This window comes from Giraffa tippelskirchi, chromosome 12 (genome assembly GCF_054371585.1).
Source record: "Giraffa tippelskirchi isolate mGirTip1 chromosome 12, T2T-mGirTip1v1.2.pri, whole genome shotgun sequence".
NCBI lineage: Eukaryota > Metazoa > Chordata > Mammalia > Artiodactyla > Giraffidae > Giraffa > Giraffa tippelskirchi.
The window spans coordinates 104,738,241-104,751,947 of NC_137286.1; the positions used below are offsets into that span (position 1 = coordinate 104,738,241).

Genomic DNA, 13,707 nt, shown 5'->3' on the forward strand with positions numbered 1-13,707 from the left:
CAGTGGTGGGCTCCCAAATAGATTCCTCATGCATTTCTCCAGTTTTCTTCTTTATTTGCTAATAATCCCTCAGTGAGGATCATCAAGTCAGGTGTCAAGGTTACCATATCAGCAGCCACTTTCAAAGTCAGAACATAGTAAAGATTTCCAGATTGGGCTGTTATGTGGGACGAGATTTCCCTTTTCCCAGATCAAGCAGCCAGACCAAATGGCAGTCAGGGACCCTGCCAGGCTTTTTCTTGCCCCATAGGGGAGGCAGCTACAGACCAGCCCTGGGAGATGGTGAACGGGGCTGGCAGCAGCAGCAGGAGTCATACCTGGGCCCTGCTGGATGGAAAAGGAGAGGGTAGACCCTGGACTCCATGGACCACCTGTGGAGGGGACCTGAGAGTCTCAAACTGGGTGCTCTATCCTCAGCTTGGTCAGACTGGCTAATGGCTTCTGTGACTTCAGCTCCAGTAGCTGGAGTCTGGGATAAAAGCCAAGGTTGTATCACAGGACCAGTCAACTTCCACCTCGCAGAACTTGCACTTGCATGGCAGAGAGTTGCTTTTTGGTATCTGACTGATGGCCCATGCCTTTGGTGCAAGAACCAGAACTGCAGTAACACAGACCCCATATCCCCTGGGAGACTGTGCTCCACCCTGGACAAGACCGATATAAACAGATACCCTCTGTGCCTGGAGGGCTTGGTGGTGGTTGCTGTTGTTCAGTTGCTCAGTCATGTCTGACTCTTTGTGACCCTATGGACTGTAGCCCACCAGGCTCCTCTGTCCATGGGATTCTCCAGGCAAGAATACTGGAGTGGGTTGCCATTTCCTCCTCCAGGGAATCTTCCCCACCCAGGGATCGAACCTGTATCTCCTGCATTGGCAGGCGGATTGTTTACCACTGAGCCACCTGGGCAGCCGGGCTTGGTACCCCAGTGATAAAGAGGGACAGACATGAAGGGTGTGGGAAAGGCATGAAGAGTCATGAAGTCCAGGATAGCTGATGGGAGAGATCCGCGTTTTGTGCTGGCGTGGCTTTCCTTTGTCCATGGCGGGGTGGGGGCATTTTTCGATCCTCGGACTGGGCTTCTGGAAAGAGCGAGCCGGAAGGAGGAATCTGAAGGTGGGTGAGACTGGATGGAATTTGCATTCCAAGATTACGGGCCTCTAATTTCTGCAATCAGCTCGCGCCTCTGCCGCAGAAAAGCCGCAGCACAAAGCCGAGCCGGCCGCGAAGTGGGTTAGGGCGTTATATAAGCCCCGGCGGGAGGGGAGACGGCCCTCTCCGCGCTCCGCCGGCGGATGCAGAGCGCGGGTGACCGCGGGCTGGCGCGGGCCGCGCTGACGCCGGGCTGCTCTCGTCGCCATGGAGACGGGCGGGCGCGGCGCGGCTGTCAGCGGCGGGCGCGCGGCCGCGGGGGGCTGCGGGAGGAAGGCGCGGGCCGCGGCCGGGACCCTCGCGGTAGAGATGGACTTGCATTGTGATCGCGCCGCCGAGCCGCCGGCCGCCGAGCCGCCGTCGGGGAAGATCAACAAGGCCGCCTTCAAACTGTTCAAGAAGAGGAAGCCGGGCGGCGCGATGCCCAGCATCTTCGGGGTCAAACACAAAGGGGACGGCAAGGGCGCGGGGCCGGCGGGGCTGGTGCGCAGCCGGACGCACGACGGGCTGGCCGAGGCGCTGGCTCTGGAGGGCGGCCGCCGCGAGGAGCCGCGCGCGGGCGGCGGGGACGGGGCGCGGCCGGGCCCCGCGGCCCCCCGGGCGGCCCCGGGAGGCGCGGGCCCGGCGGCCGGCGGCTCGGTGGCCAAATCGCACAGCTTCTTCTCGCTCCTGCGGAAGAACGGGCGGCCCGAGAGCGGCGGGGCGGAGCAGGCCGACGCGGGCAAGGCCGGCGGCAGACAAAAGCGGGGGCTGCGGGGGCTCCTGGGCGGCGTGCGCTGGCGCAGGAAGGACCGGCGGCCCCAGGACACGGCGCCGGCGGGGCGCGCGGGGGCCCCGGGCAGCCTGGCGCGGCCGGGCTCGCTCACCGCCAGCCTGGAGTGCGTCAAGGAGGAGGCGCCCGCGGCCGCGCGCCAGCCGGAGCCAGCAGGTGAGCCCGCGGCGGGGGAGCCCGAGCCGGCCTGCGCCCCGGGAGAGGGCGCCTCGGGGCCCGGGAGGCGCGCTGAACGGCCCCGCGCGCCCCCAGAGCCCGAGCCGCGCGCCGGGGAGGGCCGGCCGGCCGAGGACGCCGCGGGGCCCGGGGCCGCGGCGGCAGAGACGGCGCCCCGGGCAGATTCCGAAGGCGGCCGCGCGCCCGCCGCCCCCGACCCTTCCTCGGTCGATCCGCCCTCCGACCCATCGGCCGATCGTATTTGTCTGATGTTTTCTGACGTGACTTCACTGAAAAGCTTTGACTCTCTTACAGGCTGCGGAGATATTATCGCAGACCCCGAGGACGAGGCCGGGCCCGGCTGTGCCAAACACGCCCCCGGGCCGGGCCAGCCGGGCCCCGCCACAAAGCCGCCGGGCGTGGTGGCCTACCAGGGAGGCGGGGAGGAGATGGCGAGCCCGGCAGAGGCGGACGACTCGTACCTGCAGGAGTTCTGGGACATGCTGTCCCAGACCGAGGACCAGGGAGAGGGGTCCCAGGGAGGAGCGGCCCCGGCAGCGGCGGCGGCGGCGGCGTCCGACGCGCAGGTGGCTCCCGAGACCCCCAAAGAAGCCAGGTGTGCGGAGGTGACCAAGGACGCGTCCTCGGTCAAGCGCCGGAGGCTCCACCGGGTCCCCACGGAGCTCCCCCCGAAGGAAGAGCCCAAGCACCCGGACAAGGAGCCGCAGGAAGGCGTCCCCAACAGCGACGAGGGCTACTGGGACTCCCCCACCCCCAGGCCGGAGGAGGACGGCGGCGCGAGGAAGACGGGCCTCCCCCGGGACAGCGACAGCGGCGACGCGCTCCGCGAGCTCTGCACCGCCGAGCCGGATGGAAGCCCCGCGGCCCTGCCCTCTGCCCCCGCCACCAGCGAGGAGACGTCCTGCTCGTCCCGGTTAAAGCCCGTGTCTCCGGTCACCATCACCTGCCCCCTGCGAACGCCGGGGAGCCTTCTGAAGGACTCCAAGATCCCGGTCAGCATCAAGCATCTGGCGAACCTGCCATCCAGCCACCCAGTGGTGCACCAGCCACCAGCCAGGAGCGAGCTGCCCAGAACCAAAATCCCGGTGTCCAAGGTGCTGGTCCGCCGGGTCAGCAGCCGGGGCTTGGCTGGGACCACCCTCCGGGCCGCGGCGTGCCACGATAGTGCCAAAAAGTTGTGAGGTCTCCGAGGCCGAGGTGGAGGGGCCGTATGTCGAGGAATACAACTTTGCCTGGAAACTGCTAGAACAAGTGTTGCATCCCCAGAGAAAGGCCTTGCCGACAGTCTCCACTCAGAGCCTGGACCCAGGAGCACTGTCCCCAGGCAGGGGAATGCTGCACAATGGGATTCCCCCTCCAGATAATTCCCTGAGGATTCTTTTCAAGCACTTTTTTTTTCCTTTTTTTTAACCTTTTTAAAAATCCTCGCCCTCCTTTTTTTCTTTATTGCACCGAACGTTCGGAAGTCACCTTTACTTGCCTTTGCAGAAAACAAGACTTAACCCAACCTAAGGAAGCATCATGCCATGATATTTGGCTGTGTCACCGTCCAGCGGGCCTCCAAGAACCATCCGAAGAACCAGAGAGGAGCCCTCCTCTTCCTGACACTTTACTTCCTTATTTTCCTTTTCCTTTCCAGGGGAAAAAAGAAAAAAAAAAGACCCTTTGCTGTATCACTGTGTGGGAGACACCTACAGAGCTGAAAGAGCCAGGTACTTACCTGATGAGCAGAGGCATGACTGATGGGCAGAAAACCTGCTGTACTCTCAGTTGCTAGGTACGCAAATAGATGTATATCTACCACTAAGATGATCACAGAGTTTGGGTTTGGTGGGTTTATTTAGATCATTTATTTGGGGAGAAATAAAAACCTCAGCAGAGCAGGGTTTTTTTTTTTTCCTCTCTCTCTTTTTTTATTTCCCCACCCAATGCAGAGATGAGGACCAGGACAAGATTTCACTAAATGCCAACAGACACAGTGTTTTAGCATTTATGAACTGTAACCTTTTCATGTGTAGATAACGCATCTTTTACAGATTATCCAGCTGTTAACCTTTTATAATCTGTCAGTAACCTCGAGTTAAAAATCTGGTTTTATAGCTAGACACGGTAACCGCTCCCAAACCATTGATGTTCTTTTATGTACTGTAAACAGAAGCAGTTCTCTTTTTGTTTTATAAGGGTTCTCTGGCTTTCAGTGCAGGGGGAAAAAAAAAATCTATTGTGTTGATGTCCCAAAGGAATGGTTCTGCCTTGTCTTGGGTAAAAGTCTGTTTGTTTTTCACCCTGGACCCTGGTTTTCAGAGATTTTTACCTTGGTTATAAAAATTTAGGATTCAACCATGTCTCAGTATGGGGAGTCCAAAACGAGGAACACGTCAAGAAAAACAATAGAAAATGTAGTTTTTTCATTGACTACTTCTTTATGACTTAGGACTGAGCCGCATATGTTCAGAATATGACACTGGGAAGCTTATGTATCATTAATATTGTGTGCCAAGATTATTTTTGAAAAGTGGTTTACTTATATGTGTGTTTTCTGTTATTTTAGATGAAGCATTTATTTCAGAAAGGGTTACCATATGCCTCGATAGTTTGAATGATAAACTGAAGCCTTTCCTAGAATGCTATTAGGATCTAATGGTTATAAAATATCTTCTTTGAAACATTTCAGTGTATTTAGTCAAAAGATCAGAGCTTCTACTAGGAGATGGTTCATGGTATTGGGGAGATTCGTATTCAAGTGAAACTACACACACATAAAAGACATGCATGCTTCTCTCCAACTCTCATTTTCCAGGAAGATTCCCTAAGTAATGAACTGGTAGTACATGCTTGTTAAGTTTGTTTTCTGTTTTATAAAAGAAAAAATAAGGCAAGTATATGAAGATCTATTTTAATAATATGAAAGAAGTCACAAAATAAACAGACATCAAAGGAATACAAATCCTAGCCAATAGCACAAAGCAGGTTGTTCCTCATTATAAACCTGCAAAGACTCCATTAGAAGAGGTGGTAGAGATTGACTGAATTTATTTATTATTCAGATTACTGGCTTTTATTGCGTCATGTCAGATCCTTAATGTTATTTCAAAGTAGTGTTTTAATATTTAATTTCCTATGTCTGTCGATGAGGTCTCGTAGGCTGACATAGCCTTAAGCACTCTGAATACACCACCAGGAATTCATAAAGCAGCTCACACGTGCTCACGCACTCAGCTGTGCACAACCAACAGACAAAGGCGTTCACCATGAACTTGGAGATGTCTTAGAAATTAGTTTTGTCTTCAGAAAGGGATTTGAATTCGATTCAACACTGATCATACTACTTAGACTCAAAATATGTCCATTTCCCCCTAGTGAAGGGGAGGAACATAAATTTTATTTCTAGCTGTAAAACAGAGGATCTTTATTTTCTTCCTGTGCATCTTCTTGCAGGAGTTATAGTCTCCCCAGCCTGAATCCATGACAGAGTTCTGTTTGTTCAATAGCACAGGGAAGGTAGAAAGCCCTGAAGGACTGATGAGAATATTGTAATAGGAAGACAACCTATTTATCTATTTTGTAAGCACTGGAACAAACTAGTTTTATTTTCACAGTTTTGGGACTTGTTTCTACATTTGTACCTTTGTATTGTGTCTTCTTTTTAGTAGCAAAGGAAAATGTCAGCAAAGTTTACCTTAATTTCCCCTTGCCTGTCAGTGAACCATTTATACAAGATTTAAACTGTTTTTTTTCTGTTCTTTTTCCCATATATTTTCCATTTTTTTTCAAACTCTATCTTTAAGAATTCCATCCACACTAGTCAAATGAAGGATTCAGGCAATGAATAAAACGGCCTCAGTCACTTAGGGGAAATCAAGACCAGTGTAGGGAGCTGTGTTTTAACATTTTCCAACCACAGAAAAGGGATTGTCGTTGTCTTTTTGTGCCAAGGGCTACTTTCTCTTATTCATGTTCATAGAGATTGTATTGTAGAATTTTAGTAGATTTACATTCCAGTCATTATTAACGCTCTTACCTAATTTGGCTATATTTGCTGTTTTTTAAAGGAAAGGATTGGATATGGGCTGCTGACACCTTTCCTGTGAATCTATGAAGCTCAGATAGTTGGTTAAGACCCTTTAGTCAATGAGTTGGCCAAATTCTGTAGGAAAAAGGCAAACCAATTGTTTTGTTATTCATTCGCTAAATCGTGTCTGACTTTCTGCCACCGCATGGATTGCACTGTGCCAGGCTCCCCTGTACTTCGCTGTCTCCCGGAGTTTGCTGAAACTCATGTCCACGGAGTTGGTGATGTCATCCAACCATTTCATCCTCTAGGTCCAAACCAATTGTTGGCCCTCCATTTATCAGTCATTTTAACAACTTGGCACAAAGACAGCCTGACTCCAGCATCTGTGTTACCTAGGCAGTGTGGCTTGAACCCCTGTGCTTCTTACTAAGGTTTTCTTGCTTCCATTAGCCCTAGAGCATTTTGAATCATCGCAAGAGGAAATAGATTTGCATTATGTCATCTAATAACAACAATGGAATGTAGAACATTAAAGACTTCTTTAGCTCCATTTCCTACAAATTATCTGCCTATTTAAATACAAATTGTGTGATGTCTATGAAAGTGGTGATTCAGGAGTTTAAGGGTTTATTCATTAATCTCAGAAATAGTTTTCAGGTATTGGCACTTCTATCAATAGTCACATAACCCTTTACCTTCAGTTGTCAGAGCAGAAAGATGGTGTTAGGGGTGGCGGTGTCTTTGGCTGAACTTTCTGAGTTTCTGTTACTTACGTTCTTTGTCAGATTAATTTTCAGCGACCTTTTACAGTTAACTTTGGCTGAAGAGACTGGTTTGTGAGCTTTCTGGTCTCTCCTTTGGTTTCCATCCTGTTTTCGTGGTGCCCTCAGGGAGCAGTACTGGGATGCTGCTCAGCACATTCACCTGTTTTGACACTAGCACAGTGGAGCTCGGTCCTCACTCACAGGCATTCTAGATTTCTCTCTTGCATTAAGACTATGTGGATGTGGCCCACTGTGCTTAGCTTCTACATTCACATATATTCTCAGCTCCCCTTATCACTGATAAAAAATTAATCCAAGAATCTTACACCATTAAACATAAGGAAAAAGCATCACAGTTACCTCTTTTTTCCTACCACTGCTGTTGTTCACTCGCTCAGTCATGTCTGACTCTTTGCAACCCCATGGACTGCAGCACACCAGGCTTCCCTATCTTTATTATCTCCCAGAGCTTGCTCAAACTCATGTCGACTGAGTCAGTGATGCCATCCAACCATGTCATCCTCTGTCACCCCCTTCTCTTCCAGCCCTCAGTCTTTCCCAGCATCAGAGGCATTTCCAGTGAGGCAGCTCTTCTCATCAGGTGGCCAAAATATTGGAGCTTCAGCTTCAATATCAATCCTTCCAATGAATATTCAAGGTTGATTTCCTTTAGAATTGATTGGTTTGGTTTCCTTGCTGTCCAGGGGACTCTCAAGAGTCTTCTCCAGCACCGCAGTTGGAAAGCATCAATTCTTTGGCGCTCAGCCTTCTTTATGGTTCAGCTCTCACATCCATAGGTGATTGAGGATGGCCCATTAGAAGTACCTGGGTGAAATAAGAGGAGAAACTGAAATACCCCAGCCCAATTCCCACTTCCCTCCCACTAGCCAGGCAGACCGAGGGATGAACAGCACAGTTCTTATTTAGGAGTCTTCAATTTTGTTCGCACAAATATTTAAAAGGAGTTTAGGAGCCAAAGACTAACAGGGCAGCCTGGTTTCTCAGGTGGGTAAACCAGAGGCCAACATTTATGAGTACTTGTTGAAGGGAGGGGGCTGTAACAGGTGATTTGGGCATGCAGGCCCTCCTCAGGGAAGACCCCGTCCTTCTCTGAAGGTTCTCTGAAGGCCACCCTGCCTGGCCTCTCACAGCCTTTGCACTGTGATGACCACTGAGAGGAGGCAGTTTGTTGCAACAATAGCCACTTCCGAGGAAAGTTATCTCCCCAGACAATGTTTCTAAGGACTTATTCAGAATGATCATTTCATGATTATGGAAAGCAATTCCTTCTCAAACTGAAAAACAAAAGGTTAAAATAACCACTAAGCCTCCAGAACTGAAAGTGGGCACATCTGATTTTGATATTTACTTTAACTCAATGCAACACATATTCAAGGGGCTTATACTGGATCTCATGCTTAATAAAAACCCATTCAGTTCGGAGTTCACACATAGCTGTACTGGAATCAGACATTCTTGATATTCATCATAAACACCTTTATTTCATTTTATACTTTATTTATTTTGCTGATAGTCTGTGGGTTGGAGCATAATGCAGTGAGACTGAACAAGGGTGGTATGGATTAAGTCAAAAATATTCCTCTGAAAGGGCTTCCCAGGTGGCGCTAGTGGTAAAGAACCCACCTGCCAATGCAGGAGACATAAGAGATGCAGGTTCAATCCCTGGGTTGGGAAGATTTCCTGGAAGAGGGCCTGGCAACCCACTCCAGTGTTCTTGCCTAGAGAATCCCATGGACAGAGGAGCCTGGCGGGTTATAGTCCAGAGGGTCTCAAAGAGTCAGACACTAATGAAGCAACTTAGCACGCACACACATATTCCTCTAAAAGTAAGAATAGTAATTATACAAACAATTAACATTTGTTGAGCACTTACTTCATGCCAGCCCCTTCCAGGAGCTTTACAAATATTGACTCAGTCCTCTCACAGCCATGTGGGTTAAGTGATATTACCTCCCTCACAGAGCATATCTAATTCATCCTTTTGGTTTACTTCTATCCCATTCATTCCATCCATCCCTCTCTTCTTCTCTCTTCACCCAGGACAAGGATAGACACTCTTTAATGATTTACAGTAATACAAGCACTAAGAACTGCTAAATCTCATCAACAGCTCACTTTCAATAGAGAAAGAGCTCACACATGTCATGCAGTGGAGAATTGGTTTTGTGTCCAAGATGGTGATATTCAGCATCATTCCAGAGGAAGGCTGCCGCTGGGTACCATTTAGAGGCAGACAGTCCTCCTTGCTTGGGAGGGATCCTCACCTTCTTGGGATTAACTTCAAAAGTGTAGACAGACATCTCTTCTGTTGTCATGGTGATACTTCTGCCCTGATAGGATTTCAGTCATGCTGAGCATGTTTCACTTGTTTTTCTACCTTAAGCCCAGTCTAGGCTGGTTCTGGGTGTCCTGTGTTGTTTGTTGAACTAGTAGCTGGTGGAGTGACGCCCACCTCAACATGATTCTGAACTGCAGAGACAAACTCCTGGCTCTTTCGAAAGTAGTACATCCCACGTTCTGTCTCTGGTCATTGAATGCTGGCCTGGATTTTCTGATTTGTGAATTCATTCAACTAATATTTCATGCACACCTCTAAGTCAGTCACTGTGAATTTGAGTATTTTATGTTTAAACTAACTTAAACCTATGCTGTGCATTTATTGTGAGCTGAGATGGTGCTCTGTTTTCGTTGACATTCTGTCCACAAGAATCAGGCAAGGTGGGGCTTGGTTCTGTTCTATGGAGGAGGAAAATGATGAAAAGGTAAAATACCTGTTCCTTTTGGAAAATGGCAGCAATTTAGCAAGCCACTGACAGAATGTGGACCAGAAATCTAACTCTATTGCTTGTGCTTTAATTATAAGTCTTTTTTAGACATCTGATTAAATTTATGTATGATTTAGTTAAGAAACTGATCAAAGTTCTGAACTGCAAGAGCCAAACCAGATTTTTTTGATGGTGGATACCATTAAAAGGATGACTGTTTCAGTTAAAAGTGAACTTGATTTTTTTAAAAAAATTATTTGATGGCCTTTGTACGTGCATGTCTGAAAGGCAGATCTTGGAACTAGCAGGGTTGTTTTTTGTTTTTTTTCTCACCTGGCCAGTCAAAAATTTAGGCCATATCCACAAATTACTGCATGCTAACAGGTCTGCATACAGATTTTATAATCTAATGACTGCTTTGTCAATAATAAAAAGCAACAAAAGCAATTTCAATAGTGAATTTGGCAGGTTACAACCTGTTTTCTTCCGCTCTGATTCTATGAAGTTGCAAGTATCAGTGTTTAGGGAAAATCATTTTGAAATGCATCACTGTCACAATTAAAGAGGTTGTTTTATTCATATATGGGCTGCCCATGCTTGGTGAAATGCTTTTTTAATGAGAAGCAATGAAAGAATTTAATCACAGGTGATCATTGTGTTGAACAGTAAACTGGGGTAATTTTTGGAAGTTATTCAATAATTAGGTAGAGTAACTTTCTGCTCTATGTGAGATCATTTTTAATAAAATATAACCTAGGTCACTGGTTGTTAGAGGCATAATAAACTTTCTCAGATCCCTACCTAATACACTAAAAAAGAAAATACTAAAAATATCTGATCAAATGACACAGGGGCCTTAAATTGACACATAGGAAAGATTTGTTATCATGTCATAAAATGAAATGGACCCAGGGTGCCTGGAGGAATTAGTAAACCTTCTCAAATATGCCCCCACTATAGAGTTATTTCTAAATAGGAGAGGAAAAACTCCAACAAAATAATGTCTAACATTATATACATTTAGCTGAACATGAAAGATCAGATGGTGGTATTTTTTTCCAAGAATATCAGAGGAAATGGTTTAGATGTTATAGACAAAATAAATTCCTGTCATCTTTTAATGAACTCCAGCTACATACCACGCTCACTGCTAACTTCAGGTTTGCCTAAGTTATTTATAGAAAATATCTCGGTGTAATATAGGGAATTGCAGGTTGTTGAAAATAAAGACAAAGAAAATCCAAATAAGAAACTCCACTTCTAGAATTTGTTTTCTTGAAAGTCAAGCATATCTCTGAGGACAAGCTTTTGGCTGTATTATTTTTGTGCACAGGAGGAAAGTTGTTAGTAGGTTTATAGATATTATTTTTATAATAGAATGTTAAACTCCCCCAACATCAGAAATTGTCTCCTGAAATTACTCTATGTTTTTAAGACTTGTTTTTAAAAAGGATTCTAAATAACAATAGGGTCTTTTCTTTTTCTCCTCTCCAATGGTTTAATGGGATAGATGAACCAATGTTTATATTTTTAAACCTGTAAATATTTTATTTTGGGTATTTTGTATATTTGTTGATATAATTCCATTTCGTGCATATGTGTCACTGTGCATGTTGCTGGTTTTGATAGTCACTCTTAATGAATGTAAGAAGCTTGGACTAATAGCACTTTTCTTCATTCAAACATCTTAAAATGAAAGTACAGCACTGCCATTTTAAATGTTGTGTTTAATTCAGTCAATAAATTTTGTTGCTTCTTTACATTAAACGTGAATTCTGTTGGTGGTTATTTTTCCAGGATAAATTTTATTTCCACTCTTTTAATTTTTAAGAGTTTATACTAGTGATGATAATAATGACCATGTGATGTGAGTGTGTGTGGTGTTGTGTGTGTGGTGTGTGTGAAGTGTGTATGGTATGTGTTGTATGTGTACAATGGGTGTGTATATAGTGTGTGTAGTGTGTGTGTGTGTGTGTGTGTGTGTGGTGTGTATAGTATGTGTGAGGTGTGTGTATGTAGTGTATATGTGTGAGATGTGTGTGTGGTGTGTGTATATAGTGTATGTGTGTGGTGTGTGATGTGTGTGTGGTGTGCGTGTAGTGTGTGTGTGGTGTATATGTGTGGGGTGTGTGGTGCATGTGTGCTATGTGTGTTGTGTACGTTTGACCAACAGGAGGCCCGTATTTCTTTCCACACTTTGTGAACAGGTGAAAAGTTACTGTTTGGCTTAAACAAATGCCTTTGGAAAAGCTTGTTTGTTATTCTGACTCTGATCAGATTTCTGAGCCTTTTACTAGGAAAATCTCTGTTCCTTATAATCCCCTGTGAGTTGGACTCACCTGCTGCGTGTCACTGTAGGCAGTAGCGAATTAGAATCTTTCTGAAGAGCTGTTTTCAGTTTTGTTTGAAGGGTATGTTTTCACCGCATCTGACTAGTAATCCAAATCCAAGTACTTCTGAAAGTTAATGTGATGAATAATGAGGTTGCACCACTTTGTTTGAAAAATAAGAATTGAAGTCTGCCTAGATTGTTTGAGTCTACTTCTGTTAGAATGGGCTTCTCCATACTGCAGTTGCTTACGTTTCTCTTAAGAAGAAAAACTCAAATTTATCTATAGAACACGATGAGCCCACACTTCCAAAGGGAGCTGTGATTCGTCACAAAGAAGAGTCACAGTAGGAGGACACAAAGCCATAAACAGTGAGACATGAGACTGACAAAACCTCGATGCCCTGTCTGCTCCCCATTCTCCCGACTCTCCTCGACCCTCCTCTTCCCACTTTTCCTAGAATTCAACAGAAGTCACCTCGCGAGCTCCAGTGGCGCAATCGGTTAGCGCGCGGTACTTATACAGAAGTCACCTCGCAAGAACAAACCAAATTCCCCTTTCATGAGGAAATAAGTAAACTAAAGCCCAGGGTTGCCGTGATTTTCCTAAACTCTCTGAGGTGGTGAAGCTGGTAAAAAGAGATGGAGTATGGGAATCAAACAGAATCCAGTTTGAATTCTGGGCTTTCCTGGTGGCTCAGACAGTAAAGAATCTGCCTGCAATGCTGGAAACCTGGGTTCGATCCCTGGGTTGGGAAGATCCCCTGGAGAAGGGACCAGCTACCTGCTCCAGTATTCTGGTGTGGAGAGTCCCCATGGACAGAGGAGCTTGGTAGGCTACCTCCATGGGATCGGAAAGAGTCAGACATTTTCACTTTCACTTTGGACAATTACCAGCTGTATGAATTCAGGCAGTTTCCCAAACTTCTCTGAGCCACAGTTTCCTGCTCTATAAAAGGAGGGTAATGAGATTTAATTTACACTGTAGTTGTACCATGATTAACTTTCAGAAAGGCAGGTGTCAAAGACATAGTACATATTTTTGTATATGTTAATTTAGCTCCTTCTGTTTTTCTAAAGGGGGCATTTATAAAAATTGAAACTTGATGGGTTGGAGTTGAACTTTTCTTGAACAGAGAACTTGCTTTGATTGAAGAGAGTGAAGCCTGCTGAGGAGGAGTGGGGTCTGAGTGTGTTATTCTGAGACACATCGCTCTGAAATGAAAAGCCTACGTGTGCTTAGAAGAGATTCAGGGACGACACCTTGTCTTTGTGGAGGACATCAAGGATGGTCGCTGAGTTGGCAGCCTCAAGAGCCATGACCAGACACATGGTGGTCAAGACAGTTATCTATATGTTGGGTCGTAAACAGTAGGACATGATTGACTGACTGAGTACACATACGCAGGTGTCGAGTCTGCAGCTGGCATAGAGGGCGGTGGTGACCAGACCTTAGCACTGTGGACTTGGGTGCTTGACTTTACAAACCCACTCCCCATTACCAGGCAATGGTTACCTAAGGACTCTTAGTGGTGCTGCTCAGCCATTGGTTGGAGCTTCAGTGGCCCCTCCTACGGGCAACCAACTGTCAAGAAGCAACTGTTAGTGGTGCTGCTCAGCCATTGGTTGGAGCTTCAGTTGCCCCTCCCACGGGCAACCAACTGTCAGGAAGCAACCGTTAGTGGTCCTGCTCAGCTATTGGTTGGAGCTTCAGT

General features: G+C 46.7%; 1 protein-coding gene across 1 annotated transcript; it reads left to right on the forward strand.

Annotated features, from left to right (window-relative positions):
• The first annotated feature begins 1,443 nt into the window (after positions 1 to 1,443).
• AMER2 (APC membrane recruitment protein 2) lies at positions 1,444 to 5,694 on the forward strand. The gene has a single exon (XM_081551065.1). It carries the CDS (start codon positions 1,459 to 1,461, stop codon positions 3,277 to 3,279), a length of 1,821 nt encoding a protein of 606 aa, XP_081407191.1. The 5' UTR covers positions 1,444 to 1,458; the 3' UTR covers positions 3,280 to 5,694.
• Positions 5,695 to 13,707: the final 8,013 nt, after the last annotated feature.

Excerpts from the sequence above, each read along its gene's own strand:
- AMER2 (XM_081551065.1), top strand. The coding sequence starts at position 1,459 with ATGGACTTGCATTGTGATCGCGCCGCCGAGCCGCCGGCCGCCGAGCCG.